Source organism: Rhinopithecus roxellana, chromosome 17 (genome assembly GCF_007565055.1).
Source record: "Rhinopithecus roxellana isolate Shanxi Qingling chromosome 17, ASM756505v1, whole genome shotgun sequence".
Classification (NCBI taxonomy): domain Eukaryota; kingdom Metazoa; phylum Chordata; class Mammalia; order Primates; family Cercopithecidae; genus Rhinopithecus; species Rhinopithecus roxellana.
Window position 1 is genome coordinate 72169306 of NC_044565.1, and position 20612 is coordinate 72189917.

The following is a 20612-nucleotide window of genomic DNA, read 5'->3' on the forward strand; positions in this document are numbered from 1 at the left end:
TTGTTGTTTGTCTCTGTGTTGAGAGGAGATATAGGATCCATTTAGGACAGAATGAGCTCCAGGATGCAGAGTGTTCTGGAATAGGTGTCCATCAGGCATTGAGAATTATCAGGAGAGACTACCTTTTATCCAAACCTGGAGAAAACAGGTGATAGAGGAAGATATGCTGAGACAGAAAATGTAAGGCAGTTCATTTCCACCGGTCTTAATCTGACTCTAAATTATAAGGCAAGACCCTCTGCAGAGAGTAAGACAGGTAGGTGGAGGCCCAAATGTTCCAGGGCTTGAGGAACAAGGAGAAAATTTCCTAGGCTGTGGGAAGTACACGGAGGCAATGGGAGACTCGCAGCTGATTTCACCCACCTGAAGAGTGGTCTCACCTCTAAAGGAGCAGCTCCAAAAGCAAGAGAAAGAAAATCAGAGCAAAGGAGACGTCCACGGAAGCACCATTAGAAGGGCACTTGGGCCAGGAACAGTGGCTCGTGCCTGTAATCCCAGCACTTTGGGAGGCAGAAGAGAGGGGATTACTTGAGCCCATGAGTTCGAGACCAGCACCAGCAACACAGCAAGATCTCATCTCTACTAATAAATAAAAAGAAGGGCATTCTGAAAGCCTGACTCATGGTTTGTAGTTACTAAATAGAGTCATCAATTGGGACACAGCATACAATTTCAGACAGAAAGTATAGTCAATAACTCAAATTAAGCAGCAGGGTATGTTGGTGTACATTAGTATACTCCTGTTTTTGATTTTATTCAAAGAACGTCAGTAACAGCACATGTCAAATGACAAAGGAGTTTTTAATCCCAGAAACACAAAGCTAGTTTAATGTTGGAGACAGACTAATGTAATACATATAAAGAAATGGAATAAAGGGAAAACAAACATGGTCATCTCAATGGACACTAAAAAATATTTAATAAAATTACATGCCCATTCTTTAAAAAAAGGAACATTACAAACTAGTAATAACTTTTATGAATTTGTCTGACAGAAATATTCACAGATATACTCAAAGATACACGAGCAAGAATTTAAAAAGAAATAAAAGGCCGGGTGCGGTGGCTCATGCCTGTAATCTTAGCACTTCGTGAGGCTGAGGTGAGTGGATCATGAGGTCAGGAGATCGAGACCATCCTGGCCAACACGGTGAAACCCCGTCTCTACTAAAAATACGAAAATTAGCTGGGCATGGTGGCACACGCCTGTAGTCCCAGCTACTCAGGAGGCTGAGGCAGGAGAATCGCTTGAACCCAGGAGGTGGAGGTTGCAGTGAGCTGAGATCATACCACTGCACTCCAGCCTGGGCGACGGAGCAAGACTCTTGTCTCAAAAAAAAAAAAAAAAAGAAAAGAAAAAGAAAGAAAAGACAAAATGACTAGAAAGTAGGCAGCAAAACTGTGATCATTTACAGACAAAAACATTTTCCCATCCAGAAAATCCAGGAAAATAAACTACAAAATCATCATGTTTCCTACAAAACAAATAACTGGTTAGAGATGTAATATATAATATGGGAAGTTCCCATTCACAGTAGCCACCTGCATTAGTTTGCTAGGGCTGCCACCACAAAACACCACAGAGTGGGTGGCTTAAACAGAAATGTGTTTTTTCACAATTCTGGAGGCTAGAAGTCTAAGATCAAAGTGTTGGCAAGTTTGGCTTCTTCTGAGGCCCTTTTCCTTGCATTGCAGATGGTATCTTCTCAATGCACTTTCAGAAGGCCTTTTCTCTGTGTGCAGGCATCCCTGGTTTCTCCATGTGGCCTAATCTCCTCTTCTCATAAAGACACCAGTCAGACTGGATTAGGGCCCACCCTAATGACCTCATTTTAATTTAATCACCTTTTAAAGTTCCTACCTCCAAATATAGTCACATTTTGAGGTACTGGGGATTAGGATTTCAATGCATGAATTTCAGTGGGAGAAACACAGTTTAGCCCATAACATTCCCAGAAAATATACAATACCTAAATACAATCCTAAAATGTTATATAAAAAACCTAGAGGAAGGCAGCTACACCATAAAATTTTACTGAAAGACATAAATGAACATTTGAATTAATGGAAAAAAAATGCACCATGTTCTTGGTGGGAAAGTCTTAGTATTATAAAGTTTCAATAAAGTATCAATTATTCCAATTACTTTACTGGTAAAACACAATTCTAACTGAAAGCTCAACAAGATTTTCTTCAAACCTCTCACCCTTTCTTTTTCGTTTCTCTTACATATTTTTCAAATCACCTTTAATTGTATACTCTTTATTTCTAATGAGTGTCCCATTATCAGCTTAGACCCAGCCTTTCACCCCAAATCAACCTTCTCAACCACCCTATATCTGGCAATGGGAAACCATCACCCTATCAGTCACCTAGGATAAAACCTCTGATTTTGAAAATTCTGTCCTTAGCCCAGGTATAAAGTCAGTCCTGTGTAGCCCTTCCTGCTAAAGTTAAACCTGCACACCTTAGCTCCATTCTGTCTGCCTTCCTTACCTCTGCACATCATCATCATCTAGATTCATCTTTCTAAAATATGATTTTCATTGTTATTTTTCAAGTTTACAAATACTGTAGTCGGTAAATCTACTGGGTGACTTTGGACAAGTTAGTTAATCACTGTACCTCAGTTTAGTCATCTATAAAATGGGGATAACAGTACTTACCTCATAGGATTGTTATGAAAATTAAAAGTTATAATTTTAAGGCACTTACAACAGGAAGAATTTTATATGTATTGTTAAATCGATAAACATTGTCCCCACTGTTTTACCTGATATCTAAAGTGTTCATTTCTGTGGGTTTAAGCATTGTACTCTCTTTCCAAGTGATTATATTCAGAAATACTTGAATATTTTATCCATGTACACAGTTGTCAATTACAGCATTATTTTTAATACCAAAGACTGAAGGCAACCCGCATGTCTATCAGCAGAAAAATATTTATAAAAGATGGTGAAAGCCGGGTGCATTGGCTCACACCTGTAATCCTAGCACTTTGGCAGGCCAGTGCGGGCGGATCACCTGAGGTCAGGAGTTTGAGAACAGCCTGGTCAACATGGTGAAACCCCATCTCTACTAAAAATACAAAAATTAGCCGGGCATGGTAGTGGGCGCCTGTAGTCCCAGCTACTCGGGAGGCAGGAGAATTCCTTGAACCTGGGAAGTGGAGGTTGCAGTGAGCTGACTTCACACTACTGCACTCCAGCCTGGGCGACAGAGCAAGACTCCGTCTAAAAAAAAAAAAAAAAAGAAAGAAAAAAGATGGTGAAGTCATACTATGGAAAACTATGGAAAGGTAAATTTGTAGATAAAAGACACATCTGACATGAAAGGATGGCGATATAGCACATTGTTAAGTGAAAAACAAAAGCAGGTTGAAAAACAAGAAGTACAATATGCTTCTATGTATAATACATTCAGTTTGGGAAGAATAGAAGGATACATATGAAGCTGTTAGAAGACAGAAGTCTCTTATCAAATGAGGCAGTATGACCTTCCTACAATAAACGTGTAACTTTTATATTAAATAATTAATATTAATTGAAAATAAAGAAATATAAAGGAAAAGAAACTAAAATACTGTATGTTTAAAACTTCTGGCCGGGTATGGTGGCTCACGCCTTAATCCCGGCACTCTGGAAGGCCACGGCGGGCGGATCACGAGGTCAGGGTTCCAGACCAACCTGGCCAATATGGTGAAACCCCGTCTCTACTGAAAATACAAAAATTAGCGGGGCATAGTGGTGTGCGCCTGTAATTCCAGCTACTCAGGAGGCTGAGGCAGGAGAACTGCTTAAACCTGGGAGGCGGAGGTTGCAGTGAGCCAAGATCACGCCTCTGCACTCGAGCCTGGGTGACGGAGCGAGACTCCGTCTGAAACAAACAAAAACAAAACAAAAAAACTTCCTTATCTCCTGGAAAACTCACTTGTCAAAAGATAACTAGTCCTTTTGCCTTTGATGCTCAGGTTAACTTCAGACGAACTAAATGAAAATACTTGTGGATTTGGGGATGAGCGGGAGTCAAGTGCTAGAATTTGCTTTGGAACTTCTCTTCCACCAAGAATGACTTTAAACATCTTGCAAACTAGCCCCAAATGTTAACCTACATTTTTTATCTGAGAGGTATGCGTCATCAAATATTTTGGTTTTATCCTGAAAGTCAGCTAACAGAGACGTAATTACCTGGGCAACTCTAATGGAATGAGAAACAAAACCTTCCATCTTAAGCACTGATGAGGGTTAAGGGAACAGCTGCCCTTTACAATAAACAAATCTCACTCTCTGAGGCAAAAATTCGCCATACTAAAACTGAATTTCTTCATCTTTTTGAGAATCATTTCCAGTATCCAGAAAAAAAAATTAAAATGAGTTGTAAATAAAGTCAAGCGCAGTTGAAAAATCCTTTATCCACAGATGTTTTTTAGTAGGGCCTATGTGCTCAGACTCGAGGGCTAGGGGTTTGAAAGCAAAAGGCAGCGCTCTACCAGGGGTGGTCAGGGGAAACGGCCTCCAAAAAACGAATTACACCGTGCACTTCAGTTACCTAGGCAGCTGTTTGTCTAGGAAACAGCTTATTGTTTTCATTTGTCATCCCTGGGCGTCACTAGGTATCCGGAAGCTGGGCCCCAGCCGCCACCTGGTGACGCCAATGACGCGCGATGTCTCCCAGCTGCCGCAGACAGGCTGAGCCTTCTCCTTTAAGAAGCTGACTCACGTGGATGGTGTGTTGTGTGCTCTCAGCTGAAAGGTGGAGGTGGTCCCCGGACTCACGGCATTGGCCGCCTCGAGAGAGGGGGCAGAGTTAGCCTCTTTGATTGGCTGTACGAGTCCGGGGTGCTGGGTCAGGGGCGGAGCGAGCTGTCGCGAGCCTGCCCTGGGTCTGCGGCTTCTGGGAGGGGTGGGCCGCGAAGCGGAGGGGTGCGGGAGTGGGGGAGGGTGAGCCAGAGAAGGGGCGGAGCCCCGCGGAAAACGCACGGAGCAGAGGAGAGGGGCGGGGCCTAGAAACGAAGGGTGTTCTGGGCCAACCGGGAGAGTTGACAGCGGGATGGGCGGAGCCACGCCGGATGACTGACGTTGAGGCCCAACCAGGGAGAGGCGGGGCCAAGGCCAGGGCCTGACTAAACCTGGAGACTCGGGTGGCCGAGGGGCTTCAGACCAGCTGAAGAGCGAGGAGCCACTGGCAGCTGCGGATCTCACCGCCGCTCCGGTGAGTCCCGTGGGAGGGGCTGGACTAGGGGCCGGCGGGGACTGAGGCGCCCGTTCGGGTCGGGTGGCTTCGAGGCACTCGGGGATCGGCCCAGGGTGGGGGGCCCAGGCAGGAAGTGCCTCTTCCTCGCCGCACTCATCCCGGGGTCTCAGAGCGGCCGCCCACCACCCCTCAGGGCGGGCCCCGGCGCCAGGACCGCGGGCGAACGCGCGGAGCTGTTTGCTCTTTGTGAGGCCTGGCGCGGCGACTGTCGTCGGCCCGCCCCCGCCGCGCAGCCGGGCGACCGGTGCGACAACAGCCGCGACCCCTCCGCGCGGCGCCCGCGCCTCCGCCCCGCTTCCCCGCCGCGCCCTCAGCGGCCAGCCGCCGAGGCCCACGGCGCCCCTGGGCGGAAGGTTTGGCCGCGACCCCCCACCCGACGCGCCGCGCCCGCCCCGCCCCCACCCGCCGCAGCGTCGGGGGCGCGCCCGGTCTCCACCTCGAAGCCAAGTCGGAACTTGGCCGAGTTGTTTGGGCCGCGATGACCGCACGGAGTGAACCGTCCTGAGCAGGGCCCACGCCCGGCCCAAGCGGCCCAGCCCCCAGGCGGGGGCGGTGTCTCCCTTTGCCCCCCTACTGAACGTCCACCTCCCCCGTCCCCCTGCCCGGAGGACCCGGGGCTGACAGCGCGGGGTGACGCTTGTGCAGCCCGCCGGGTGTCGGGACCAAGAGAGCCCGCCGGCCACCCGCTCAGCTGTTTCCTGCCCATGTTTGTTGTGCCGGGGGAGGCCCCGCCGCTGGCGCCGCGCTCCGCCGCCCCGGGCCCTCCCGATTGGCCGGCGGGCGTCACGTGGCCGCCATCAGCTGGGCCAGCGGGGGCGCTCGCGGGTCCCACTGCGGCTGCCGGCCGAGCCCACCAGGGGGTAGCCCGGGCTGGCCCAGCTCTGCCAGCTTTGGGCCTCCTCTTGCTCTCCGCTTGCTGTTGGGAGAGTGGGCGTGCCCTTGCAACCCCTTTCCTGTATCCTCCTCTGCAGGTAGATGGGACAAACGAGTGTCCGGATCAGCGGGAGTGGGAAATTGAAATACTACAAAGATCTGTTTAATCCTGACGCCAACTAATCTCCATTTCAAGGGAGAGTCTGGGAAGCTGTTCAGCTCATTTATTTTTAAACTTTTTCTGTTTACAGAGATCTGTTGGTAATCTGAGGATTTTTATTCCACGTCTTCTTGACAGATGGAAAACCTGAAGTAACCTCGGGCTAACCTTGTATTTTTGGAAAATTAGTACACTTGTTGGTGAAGAAACTGGGAGGAATAGGATATTAGCTAACTTTGCATAGCCACATATACAGCGTTGCAGCTGCATTCCACCATAGAGGAACCAAAAGGCATATGGTGTTCCCAGGGTACATATTCATCCCATAAATGAAGTGCCTTGGTGGATTCGTTTCCTGAAAGTTTATCGTATACTTATACTGGGTTAGGTAAGAAGTAAAGTACAAAGAATTTAGAATAGTTTCTCTAGAAGCTTATAACTTAATCAAAAGTCGTAGACAAATGCAATCGAGCAATAATATGAAGTTAAATAGTAAATTATGAGACGTTAGTAAAATATATGTGACTTGGAAAATGTTACCTGGTTGCATCATGGCGAACTTTTCTCTAGTTTCCCTTTTCTGTTCTCTATTTAAGTAATGAGAAAAATAAAAGGTTTAGAAAAAATGAAAGCGAAAGGAAATAAGGTCAAAAATTATGAAAAGAAGAAATTAAAGTAGCTACTACCCTCTGAAAAACAGTCCATGAGACGTGAAGGTAGTCCTAGGTATACTTGTGCCCAAAATATCATTTTAGGTTTAATGGTGAGTGCCTATAGAGATCAGTGTCAGTTTTAAGGTAATCCTGGTGTAGTAATGTCAGTGCGGGAACTGAACCTTAGCTAGACCTGAACTTGCTGCTTGACATTTGGGTCGGGAAGCCAGACAGATTACACGTCAGTCCACCTAGTTAGAGGCTTTTGGTCATGCATCACAAGAAACGAGATCATGAAATTGTCTTACTAGGGTTTGGGGAGTATGACCAACTCAGATTGTGCACTAACACACACGGCTTCCTGAGTTAAATGACTAGTCTGATTTTCTGATATTTAAACAAATATAAGTGTTATTGAAATATAGTGAACTTGAAAATCATCTAACAGGAAAAAATAAGGCATTATTGAGGGGGGAGAACAAAAATATATCCTTAAAACTTACTGCAAATGAAGACCTGATTCCACAACCAGGACATCATTTGACACAGCAAAGTAAACTGGTCGCGTACTGCAAGAGGATAGCAGAGCTTGCTTGTGTCACTGAAAACTTACCTTGTTACATATTTTGCACAAAAGTTGGAAAGTTGGTTGTATGGATCAAACTGTTTTCCCATGTAGATTTTTTAATAGCGTTTAGTCACAACTCAGTATAAAAAGTTGATGAAGTTACAGTAGCCATAAGTGCTAATTATTATAGTAATCAACCCAGCACTCTTAAGTTTTTTGGGTTTTTATCCTTTGTTTTGGCGAGGGAGGGAAGAGATTAAAAACGAGATACGAAAGCTGGCTTCCACCGGATTGCATTTTAGCAGAATCATTGCAAAACAAAACCACCTCTGCAAGGGGCAGGTTCCTTTAACCCTTTCTGCGCTAGATGCCTGCATACTCAGTTCCCTCCAGCAGAGTCTTTGTACCTTGCCTTTGTCCCATCTTCTGGTGCAATGGAAAACCCACTGTGGTCTGTCTGACACTGGGGATCTGGTGGAGTGTGTATTCTATGGAAATGCCCTGAGGCGATGGTTTCATTTAGTAAGGAAATGTTTATCTGTGAACTGGGTGTTTTTCTATCCATCAGAAGGTCCTATGAGATGCAATACCTACCCTCCCAGGTATTTTTAGGGCTGGGAAGTGGTGCCTCCCTTGACTAATTCCACTTGCCAGGGTTGAAACCAAACTGGATTATTAATTATAGGGACAACAAGTACCTATTTTAAGACCTAGAACTGTGACATGCTTCAGAAGGTTTCTTACTTTCCTCCAGCTTCTAATTTCTATCACCTGGTCGCTTAGCTTTAGCATAATTAACAGGAAGTGAAGCCAGTCAATTGTTACTGTTTCATATCCTTTCTGGTCCATGCTTTTCTCATCTGTCATAGGGCGACGTGGGATGGGGAATGTTGAAGAAGATAATCTAGTTTTACTGACCTTTCTTGAGCATTCACTGTGTGCTAGGCACCTTTCTCAGAATAGAGTATCTCCTTTTAATTTCTCATAACTCAGAGATGGCTGCTACTCTCGCCATTTTACAAATGAAACAGGAGAGAACTCACACAGTATTTCCAAAGCTATTAAGGGGAAGAGCTGAGATTTGAACCTAGGAATCTCCAGAGTTCCAGTATCTCAGCTCTACAGTTTAAGACCTGGGGGTGGAGAGAGAGACAGCAGCTGGTAGATATTTTCTATTTTTATAATCTTTATTAGAGTTGATCTTCATCATGCTGAACTGGTTACAGAAAGTTTAGGATTTTAGCTAGAAAATCAGTAAAGAAAAGGGGAATGGGATTAAACTGATCTTTTCAAATACTCCTATCTAGCCTTAATCCCAAATACCAACCAAGTTTCCATTTTTTCTGGGAAAGACTGCTTTCTAAATGCAAAGCTCTTTCACTATCAGAATGTGTTTTTAAGCAGGGAAAATTTTTTTTGGTAAAAGACCAGGTGTAAAAAATATTTTAAACTTTGCGAGCCAGAAGGTTTCTGTAGCAGCTCCTCATACCTTTCCATTGTAAAGTGGAAGGAGTTAAGTGTAAACAAATGGGCGTGGCTGTGTTCCTGAAAACTTTGAAGTGTGAATGTCATATAATCATGTGTCAGAAAATATTCTCCCCTCCCCCCAACCATTTAAAAATATAAAATTCATTCTCAGCTTGTGGGCAGTACAGAAACAGGTGGTGAGCTGAATTGACCACAGCCTTCCCTGCTTTTAAGGAAAACAATTAGCAATGAGCCAGACAAGTGAACAAGATACCGTATTTCGTTTGATAGTGTATGTGTAAGATAAACCAATAGTCTTTTTAGAAAATTGTTTTATTGATGTGGAAGCAACTAGGAAATTATATAGTCCATCATATCCATCATGCATTTTAAAATAATACATTCCTGGAGACTCTTTGGCAGATTTCTGAAGAGAATCACCTTTTTTTCCCCTCTTAACAGATTCTGTAGTTAAAAAAAAATTCCGTAACAAGGCAGAGATCCGAAAATGTTTTTGATATTTCACCAGAGTCTTCTGATAAAAGAGAAATTGGAAGTTCTAGATAGCTAAATATGCTATTGGTGGGAGAGGGAGGAAATTGAAAATAATACTAAAATACAATCTATGAAACTATCTATAAATTTCACTTATATTTTCATCCCAGCCCCTCACTATTTCAGGTAATTTCAAGTAAACTAAGAATAGGCTTCCAGTTAAACAGTCAAGCTTGGTGCTTTTCTTATTCAACCTTTTTAGGATTTTTATAACCTGGACCTACAAAAAGGTAGTACCAAAGAGGCCTTATGTATAACATTATAAGGTAGGGAACATCTTAAATAAAACTTAAGCTTTATGATGAGTTTAGCTCTCATTTCAGCTATAAACTTGAACTTCAGCACTGACATACACCAAAGTCTGCAGTGTTGCTACTAAAGGACACAGTAAGCTGCCCCCAGAATCAACACCAAACATTAGCTGTCTGTGAAAGCAGCTCACTCTTAAGATGTTTTAGTAATACGTGGCTGAAGAGATCTGGGATTACTCTAAGTCCAACCAGGGTGATTAGCATACTTGGGGAATATTTTGAATGTAAAAGCAATCAGACAGGAAGCAGATCAGTGGTTGCCAGTGGCCGAGAGTTGGAGAAGGTATTGGCTGCAGGCTGGTGTGGGAATTTTTGAGGGGCTGATGGAAGCATTCTAACGCCAGTTGGTGGTAATAGTGGCACAATTTTATAAATTGACTAGAAGTCATTGAATTGTACACTTATAGTGAGTAAACTTTGTCATTTAGAGTATTCATTAATAAAACTGTTTTTTTTTTCTTTTTAAACCAGCAATTTTCTATTCTGTCAGAAAAGTTTCAAAGTTTATAAGGGAGCAGCCTCTATGAGCTTTTAGAAAGGGGCGGCACATGCCTTTGACCATATTTTTGTAGCTGTGTGTAGCAGAAATGAAGTGGTATGTATGAATGTATGTTGGATTTAACAGTTCCCACTCCCTGACCCTGAAAGTTTTATCCAGATGTGAGGAGAGTTTGAATCTAATACAGTGATGAAGGGGAGGGAGGAAAACTTCCAAAAGTGATTTAGGAAGTCTTGTTAATTTTGCAGTTTTTTAAATGACTTACTAGGGTTTCTGGTTTAGGAGAGTTTGTGATTGCAGTTGACACCAACCAAGATAGGGAATACAGGGGGAACAGCATGGAAGCAGGAGGGGCTGATGGTACACCCTGAGGGAGAGAGTAAATCTGACAGCTCTCTCTAATCACTAGGGAGAGAATAGAATGCAGTGGCTTGGCCACTTCTGGAAAGTCACAGTCTCTTTAATTCGTCTATAAAAGTGAGGTGATAAATACCTACTTTAAAAATTGTCAAAATTAAATGTGGTATGTAAGTACCAAGTACAGTGTCCCATACAGTGTAGATGCTAAGTAATTATTAGGTCTAAGGCAGAGTTCAATACGTTGTTCAGGTCTAGAGAAGCCTGATTCAAGTGTTATACCTTAGCTTTTTAATGACTGTCCTCAAATAATAAAGTGGCTGTCTTAGTTCATTCTGGCTGCTCTAACAGGATACTGTAGACTGGATGGCTTATAAACAACAAATGTATTTCTCCCAGTTCTGGAGGCCAGGAAGTCCAAGATAAGATTCACTGTCTGTTGATGGTACCTTTTAGCTTCGTCCTCACATGATGGAAAGGAGCAAGGCAGCTCTCTGGGACCCTTTTATAAGGACAGTAATCCCATTTTTGAGGACTCTGTGCTCGTGACCTAATCACCTGCTAATGCCACATATGATTAGAGGGGTGGGGTACACAAACATTGAGACCATAGCAGTGGCATTTTAATGGGTGTCAGCCTCTTGAGAGTTTGAATAGTGTCAGTGTTAGGTTGAGTTTCTAATCCTGCAAGCCAGGGCTACCCCTTGGAGCCTAAGGACCCTACAGAGGTTTTTCTACTTCCTAAAGACCTTTGACAGCAAGTGATGTTTTGCTTGCTTCTGCTAGATCCTGTGGCATTCTCTTATCTTTCTTAGCAAACAAAAACCACATTCTACAGTTCTATATATATATATATTCTCTATAAATGGCAACCACAACTAGGAATAGTGTAACATAAGGTTTTGCTCAGATATTTTTGGTCTTGGTAATGAATCATATAATTGAATCCAGTTAAAATACTTGGGTAAAGAGAAAAAATAGATGGAATTGAAATCAGGGAAAAAAGTCATGTTAAGTCTTTTTACCCTCAGTAGGAAATGATCACAGTAGCTTTTAGCCAAGGATAAAATGATGTAGGCAGAAGGTATAAGGGAAGTTCACTTTGAAGTCCAGCATATTTACCACAACAGCATGGTGTCACAGTGATCAATGTAGAAACAGCTAGTTACTCTCCATTATGGTTGAAATAAATTACAACATGAATATTGTATTTAAAAGTCTTAAGGGAAATTGGCTTGAAAATAATGAGTCCCAGAAGCCCTAGCTGGAGGTTACCAATGACTGCACAAATACTAGTCTTCAAAGACATAGAATCTGAGGCCTATACCTCAACGGCTGAGACTCTAAAACCTTGCCGTTGACTCCCTTCTGTTAATGAGCAAGATTCAGAAACATGACGAAACTTAGCTGCTCACAGGCTTGTTGAACGTTTTATTTATATCAGGAGTCATAAATTCAAATATTGGTACAAAGACCAAACAGGTGAAGTAATTGTGTGAAGCAAAGTGGAGACCGAGCAAATAAAATGGCCTGGTAAGGGTTAGGGGCTGCAGCTCAGTTGTAGTCAGTTGTTGCCATAGGAGAATATGTGCCCTCCCCGTTGTTAAAAATAAATCCAAACTGCAGGCTCTTTAATGAGATCTTTCAAATTTTAAATGTCACCTCAACTTTTTAAAGTGAAGATTAAAAACTGACCCAAATAAAACACACATGTCCACATGTTTTTCAGGGAAGGGTTTTTGTATCTGTTCACTGCTGTATTCCTAAGCTACCAAAAGAATTCAGCCTGTAGGCCTCAAATTTGCAACTTCTGACTTAAATGTAAATAAATATTAAATGTATCCTTTTTTCTGTTTTGAGAGGGAGTCTCACTCTGTCGCCCAGGCTGGAGTGCAGTGGCGCGATCTTGGCTCACTGCAACCTGTGCCTCCTGGGTTCAAGGCATCCTCCTGCCTCACCCTCCCGAGTAGCTGGGACCACAGGCGTGCACCACCACATCTGACTAATTTTCATATTTTTAATAGAGACAGGGTTTCACCATGTTAACCAGGCTGGTCTTGAACTCCTGACCCCAGGTGATCCGCCCACCTCAGTCTCCCAAAGTGCTGGGATTACAGGCGTGAGCCTCCTCACCTGGCCAAGTGTTGTATTCTTAATCATCTGGAAAAAAATAATGTGGTAATCTTAAAGGCTGCAATAAGGCAATAAGTGTTTCCTTTTGCTGTCATTTTATAGAAATGTAATTAGAAAGTTAAATATTATAGCTTAAGTCTGTTTTAGTTCAAGGTTCATTGTGACTCTTGTTAATATGCTGGTTTTCCTTTTACTAGCTGCACATTGTCATTATATTCACCATTTGTTTTTTATTCCCTATTAAACTTTCATGATGTTTAAGGGGTGTCATAATGATTTTTGTGATGACATTTCTAGTGACATTAGGACTGCCTAATGGCTGGGGAAGTTCATAGACTAGAAGGAATGGAATTTCTTTTTAAATTTGTAATGAAATTCCCCCAATCTTAAGACAACAGTAGATTCTCATTACAGACATGCATTTTGGAGTTTTTTGGTGCTTTTTTTCCACGGTGGCAGTTATATTAGCTCTGCATTGCCTTTGGAAAGATGTATAATAAATATTTAAAACACAGGAGCTGATAACTATACCCAAGAATAAATTATGTTTTAAATTAAAACTGTGGTATATTCTTGACTATATCTAGATCTTTAAGAATACTGTTTACGAGAATTAGTTGTAATGAATTTAAGAAGTTGCATATAGTAACTTCCCTAACTTTTGAATGTTAAAGTGTTAGCCTAGTTTCAGACATATGTTTCAAACTTACATCTTTTCAGTGTTTCAGCCCTTCTGTGATTGGATCAGTAAGATTTCTTAAAGATAATCAAGTTATGTATGGGAAAGCTTATCTTTCCCTTATTCTGTTCTCATTGCTTTAGCCTTATGCCAGCCTGGACCATTTTGGAGGCAGTGTAGGATCATGGAAGAACTTTGAATTAGGTGAATTGCATTCTCTACTTTTCTATAGTTAACAGTTTTGTAAGCTTTGACCGGTTAATAACTTTTTTAGACTTGACTTCGGTGATCTATGAAGTGGTGGTAACAACCTCACAGAGTTGTGACAATTTTGAAGTAAGTACCTAGTAACAGTGCTCCCTAGGCATTGGCTTAAAGTTAGTCATCAGCTCTATACAGTTGTGAGTGCACCTGGTGATCACAGACCTACTCACCCCATGTTCTCAAACCAGTCTACTCTTCTTGTTTTCTTATTGCCCCTTTTTCTGCTCGTATCCCACTGGAACCTCACAATTCTTTTCTGAAATTATACATGCTCAGAACGTATACTTAACATTTATGCTAAACCCTTTTTCTCACCTCTTTGCCAGTGCTTTACATCATTCATTTTCTGAAATTCCACTTTCCATTTTCTCTTTCCACACCAACCATAAGAGAAGTGACACCATTCTTTAGCCTTGGCTAATAGGTTTACTTCCTTGGCTCACTGCTTTAAAATCTTACCTTAGGCATGCCTGTTTATTTGTTCAGTGTGTGAACTTTGGATCTTTTTGTTCAGGATCAGCTATTTCACATATCGAGTACTACAAAGCAGAGATTACATAAATATGTGTATAAATGGTTCTCTATGACACCCCCCAAGTAGATGATAACATGATTATTATAATGCATTTATCCTTTTCTATTTGCTCCTAGGTTTTTAGAACTTCAGCCATAAAAATGGGCAGAATTTTCCTTGATCATATCGGTGGTACCCGTCTGTTTTCTTGTGCAAACTGTGATACGATCCTGACCAACCGCTCAGAACTCATCTCCACTCGTTTCACAGGTGCCACTGGCAGAGCGTTTCTTTTTAACAAGGTTAGTGAGAAAAAGCTTGAATCCTAAGTGGGCTCATTGGCTGTATTTGACAGCAACACCAGAGTACCCCCTCAGAGCTTAGAGATAGATACCAGGAAGAATCAGAATGAGAGCTTGAAATCTGCAGAAATGATTGCCCACTAGGTCTTTGATGGGACCTTAGGAAGGTGTTACTAGGATGTGATTTTAACCTTGGAAGTTTGAAGAAGTAGGCCGGGCACAGTGGCTCATGCCTGTAATCCCAGCACTTTGGGAGGCCAAGCTGGGCGGATCACGAGGTCAGGAGTTCGAGACCAGCCTGGCCAACATGGTGAAACACCGTTTCTACTAAAAATACAAAAATTAGCTGGTTGTGGTGTTGCGCGCCTGTAGTCCCAGCTACTTGGGAGGCTGAGGCAGGAGAATCACGTGAACCTGGGAGGCAGAGGTTGTGGTGAGCCGAGATAGCTCTACTGCACTCCAGCCTAGGCAACAGAATGAGACTCAGTCTCAAAAAAAAAAAAAAAAAAAAGTATAAAGAAGCATATACTTTTCCTGTTGCCTCAGGAAATGTTCAGTGTAAGAATTTGGTAGCGACTTCAGTGCAGACTGTGGAAGGAACGGGTCAAGACATCCACCTCCCTTTCTCCACATGTCACTGGTTTATCCATATAGGGAGAGATAGTGGCATTAAACTATTATAACTTGACAGCAAATAAGGATCATCTAACCAACTTTTCATGCTCTAATTCATGCTCACCAATCATCCTTCCAGTTCTATTGGGTTTATTACATGGATTTGCTGACAGGAAGAGTTTTTCTGATTTGCAAGTGTGTGCCTAGTCTGCCTGTCTCTCTAATTTCTGGCTTGCATTCAAGTTGGATGCTGTGATTCTGCCTCCTGGAATCTAGTGTATAATAGAAAAGTTGAATTTCCAAGTATTTTAGGCCAAGGAATATAGCTAGTCTAGGGTACTGTTCTTAGAAGATCAGATGAACTTCCCCAGTGGGTACTCTGTTCCATGTAGAAAGAAGCTTTTCTCAAAATTGATGGAGCATACTCTTTGACATTTATTTCGGTACAGAGGAGGGCACACTGTAGCAGAACAGCTGCCTGTTTTTGTAAATGTAGTGGAACACAGCTCTGCTTGTGCATTGCGTATTGTCTACAGCTTCTTTCATGCTACAGTGCCCGAGTTAAAAAGTTGCAACAAAGACCACATAGCCCTCAAAGCCAGAAATATGTACTATCTGGCCCTTTACAGAAAAGGAAAGTGTAGAAGATTGTTGGGTATTCAGAATCAGTGGAAATTCGCCACAGGTTGTCTCAGACCCACTTCATTGTGTTCATTGTCTTTGAACTCACTTTAAAACTATGCATTGCAGATATATGGTCTGTAGTTGGCTTAATCTGTCCCAGTCTATATATAAAGTATATTTTCAGAAACAGACTGTTTCATGGAATAACTATGGGGCATTAGGTTCTTTTACATTGATTGTATTACTTGCAGTCATCATTGAATAATGATGAATTACTACAATTGGACCCAAACCTACATTTTATGGCTCCAATTCCAGGACTCTTTCTTACCTGCAACACAGAAATGTAGTATGTTTAAATAGTGTGACTTAGGCTAGTACAGTAGTGCATGATTGCATTAGATGTCTAGTGTTGTGCAATTTCCAGATGTCTGCCTGCCCCAGCAGCTTCTATAAATAAGTCTTGGGTATAATAGGTTTGACTAAAGTAACAACTTTTTTCTCCTTTTCTGAAGTTGCTGTTGCATTAACCATAATATTTTGTACATACTTGGCAATATAACTCACATGCCTTCACAATTTTGTTTTTCCTTGTCCCTTAGGTAGTTAACCTGCAGTACAGTGAAGTTCAAGATCGGGTCATGCTCACTGGCCGCCACATGGTTCGAGATGTGAGCTGCAAAAACTGCAATAGCAAACTGGGATGGATCTATGAGTTTGCCACTGAAGACAGCCAGCGATATAAGGAAGGCCGCGTGATCCTGGAACGTGCTCTAGTTCGAGAGAGTGAGGGCTTTGAGGAGCATGTACCATCTGATAACTCTTGAAGATACAGAGAGAAATCCATCTTTTCCCAGGTCTCCTTCACTGAAAACAAAAATCTACTTACATACACTGTCACCTTAGCATCAGAGTCGGATTAATGAACTGCGGAACAAGAGGTTGTGAGAATCTAAGATGGAACCTTTCTTTCTTTTTTTTTTTTAATTTTGTATTTTCCATCCAACAGCAGTGTGTAGAGAGAATATTATGCAGATGCCGTTAATTTTTTACCCTATGTTTACATCTTGAGGCAGAAGAGTCTGCAGCTATGTGGTGAGCGATGTAAGGAAAAAAATCTGGGCTGTTAGAGTGAAAAAGTGTGTTTTATGTAAATTTTGAAAGGAAAATGTTAGGAGTATGGTTTTTAAACTTGGGCTTCATTTTAAACTTTTTCTTTTAAACCCAGTTATCTCACTTGATTTGCTAGCTTCAGAGAAGAGATCCGAATCTGTGCCCAGCGCTAAAGGCTCAGTGTTATTAGCATGGCTTGTGCTGGCCGGTGTGCCATATTCTTGTTGGAGATGAACCATAGCACCAGAGCCCATTCTTCCTTGTCAGTCTTGACCCAAAGATGTCACCATTCCTAGTTATTTGTCACCACATAATTGGTGTTGATTGGAAACTTCTGAGATGGGACAGAACTGCTGGGTTGTCTTTTTCCATGTAACTTAAGCATAGTAATATAAATAAAGTAATAGTTGGATGCTTTTGGTCCTGTGTTGCTTTTAAAAACACCTTATAAAAGAGGAGAGTATTTGATAAGCAATTTTCATAGTAGTAAAGTTTCTTTTCATCTCTTAAACTAAATTGACCATGCATATAACGTTCTTTGTTTAAATGAAAGCATACTGTTTAAACCTGCAGTATTGCATTTAGAGAACAGATGAACAGAATGTCAATGTGCATTCATGCAAAAAACATTTAATCTGCATCTGTTTTAGAAAAGGGGGAAATGAAGCAACTTATCTGAAAATACTGCTTTACACAGCATTTCAGCCTTTTCCCCTCAGTTTTGCGTTGATTTTTGACAAGTCTGTAGAGCCTAATAGTTTCCATCAAAGGCCTAGATCTCTTATGAGCATTTTTTTCAGCTCTTCCCTCAGAAGTTCAGCTATTGAAACCAAAACTGTACTTTGTACCCTCAAATAGAAAGGGATCAAATTTGACCTGGTGTTATTTTAGCCCCAAATTTATGACATTACAAAGTATTAAAATGTAAATGTTTCTTTATCCAAATTACTTCTAGGTATTTTAGTATTTGTTTCTGGTGGAATTAAATGATGGTAAAATTGGCTAATTATTTGAATGAATGAATGGATGGATGGATGTTTTGCATGCCCAATTTCTAGGTCTTTTGTCTAGAAAGGAAATTTGCCTCAGTTGAATTAGTGAAATATTTCTGTCGTTGATACTGAAAGTGACTTCTGAGTACAGTTAAGTTCCTCTTATTTGCCACTGGGCTGTTGGTTAGAAGCATAGGTAACTGATTAAGTAGGTATGATACTGCATTTGAAATAAGTGGACACAAACAACCCTTTCTCCACCATGGACTCAATCTGAGAACAGCATTCATTTCCATTCATTTCCATACTGGCTTTTGATTATATGCAGATTCCTAGTAGCATGCCTTACCTACAGCACTATGTGCATTTGCTGTCACAATAAAGTATATTTTGTCTTGCATTGGTGCAGTACTGCTACTTATTTTCCACTGATCTTGTCTACTGATCATCTTAATTTTTATCTCTGAACACATACTTGGTATCTTTGAGTACCTGTAGCTTTCTTCAGTTGGCAGTGATAGTGACGTTCTGACATGGTTAACTGCCTAATTCACGCGTGAAGACATTGACTTTGCCAGTATTAACTTCTCTGAGATCATTTGCCTTAGCTACTGATAACTATAGTTCAGTATATATAAACAAAAAAATTTCATATTACTGGGTAAACTTTTAGGTGACTGGCAGGTACCAGCAACAAGCTCCTCTGTGCCTTTTAAAAACTTCATTTGCAAAAAAAAAAAAAAAAAAAAAAAGAAATATATATATATATATATGAATGAAGGTCTACTTTGGATTATTTACAGAAACCATTGTTCTTTTGAGATGGGGATACTAATTAATAGGAATGAGTTTTGCTTTAGGGTGCAAGAGTTAAACAAGTACAGGTGAACTTAACTAAGTAGGTTACTGAGGAATATACAGATTTAAGCTTTTTTCCCCTGACCGAAGAGGAAGATTCTTCCCCTTAGTTTTAGGTGGCCGTATAACCGTAAGTTGTTTTGATCTTAAAGTGCTTTTATTTAGACTCTCAAGTGAACATTCCTGGTTAAAAATAATTTTAGTAATTATATGAAGATTTAAGTTACAGTTAGGAGTTGTTACTTTGGGATTGGAGGGGAAAAATATCAGTACCATCTGTTTCCTAAATTTACCTACTCATAAAGTCATGTTTAAATCAGAGGCTGGGCCCAAGCCCAGGCTTAAGTCAGTCAACAGGTAATTTTTGGTGGGGCAGAATTAAACTACCAGTTGTAAAATATTCAGACATGTTTATGATGATTCATTCCTAAACATCAGTTATAAAAAAATCTCAGTTTAAACAGATCCACTAATCGTTCATCTGTTTAACACCTGTTTCCTACCAGGAGCCATATAAATTTACTTCTAATCTATGTGAATTGGGAATAAAGCAAGATTAAACTGAAGGACTCTTATCAGGCTAGCACGTTGCACTGATAAGATATCTATTATAGGAAGAAAGCAGAACTAAGCAGAAATTAGGGTGATACTCTTAAGTTGGGTGTTAATTGTATGGCTTATTTTAAAATATTGGGCTTCTCAAACTGAAATTTCGGTGGTAAAGCATAAAATACACATTCCAAAGCATCGTTAAAGGTTGTATAATCCTAAGCATCACTTTACATATTTAGGTTTTAAAAATCATCTGCATCCAGCCTGGGCGACACAGCAAGACTCCGTCTCAAAAAAACAAAAAAAAACCCATCTGCAGCATGAGCACCTGAGAGTCTTGTTAAACATGTCAATTATGTCCTCATTCCCCTCCCCAGTACTGAATGGGTCTCAGGTGGAGCCAAAACTCCAGTTTTTTTTCTTTTTTTTTTGGCCAAACTCCAAAAGTAACATGTTATTTGATACTGTAAAATATGTATTTGATCGTCTGGTCTTCGTCCCCATTTCCTAGCAATACAATCCCTAAAATCCTTGGAATTTTCAAAGGATTTTCTTTGTGTATGCTACTAGTGACTGATAGCCAGGGTAGAGCTAGTCACTGGAAAGATACAGGCATGATTAGAGGTAAGGTGCTTCCAACCTCACAGAGTAACCTCCCGGGAGGGGAAAAGGGTTGCAGGTCAAGTTGATTACCAATTGCTGTCAGAGAGATGGGATTTGCTAGAAGGGCCCTGGCTCAGAAAGGTAGACAAGAAAAATGATGAAATGGTGATGGTCAGAAACCTTTGATTCCTGGGTGGCCACATGGCCACCCATGGTATACAGCTGCAGCTGCACTCAGTTACTACCAGTGAAATTTAGAGATGGATCCAACTCGTAGAGAGGTGATTCACTGGATGCATAAGAAAATGCAAGCTAATAAGAAAAAAGTGAACCGTACAATCCCTTGGTTATTATCTATAATAGCTAAAATGAAACAGAGAGTGCTGGGTCCAACTGATGCTGCACCAGGCTTAGGTTTCAGGCCGAGCTTCAGCCACTAGCCTCAGAGCCCCCCACAAGGGCAAAGTTGTGCAGCAACAAGAAAATACCTCTCAGATCTGTGGTTACCAAGAAGGTAGTCAATGTCAGGGAAAAGCAAAACCAAGTAACTTGAAACCAGAGGTTATAGTGTACAAGGATTTGTTGCATTTCGTAGATCAATATCATTAGCTTCCTGAGGAACCTTTACTAAAATGGACTATGAGAGTAATTTAGGGGCAGTATCTTT

General features: G+C 41.5%; 1 protein-coding gene across 1 annotated transcript; it reads left to right on the forward strand.

Annotated features, from left to right (window-relative positions):
* Positions 1-5058: 5058 nt before the first annotated feature.
* Positions 5059-18332, forward strand: YPEL5 (yippee like 5). The gene is made up of 3 exons (XM_010384434.2): positions 5059-5211; positions 14424-14588; positions 16430-18332. Exons 2-3 carry the CDS (start codon positions 14448-14450, stop codon positions 16652-16654), a joined length of 366 nt encoding a protein of 121 aa, XP_010382736.2. The 5' UTR covers positions 5059-5211; positions 14424-14447; the 3' UTR covers positions 16655-18332.
* Positions 18333-20612: the final 2280 nt, after the last annotated feature.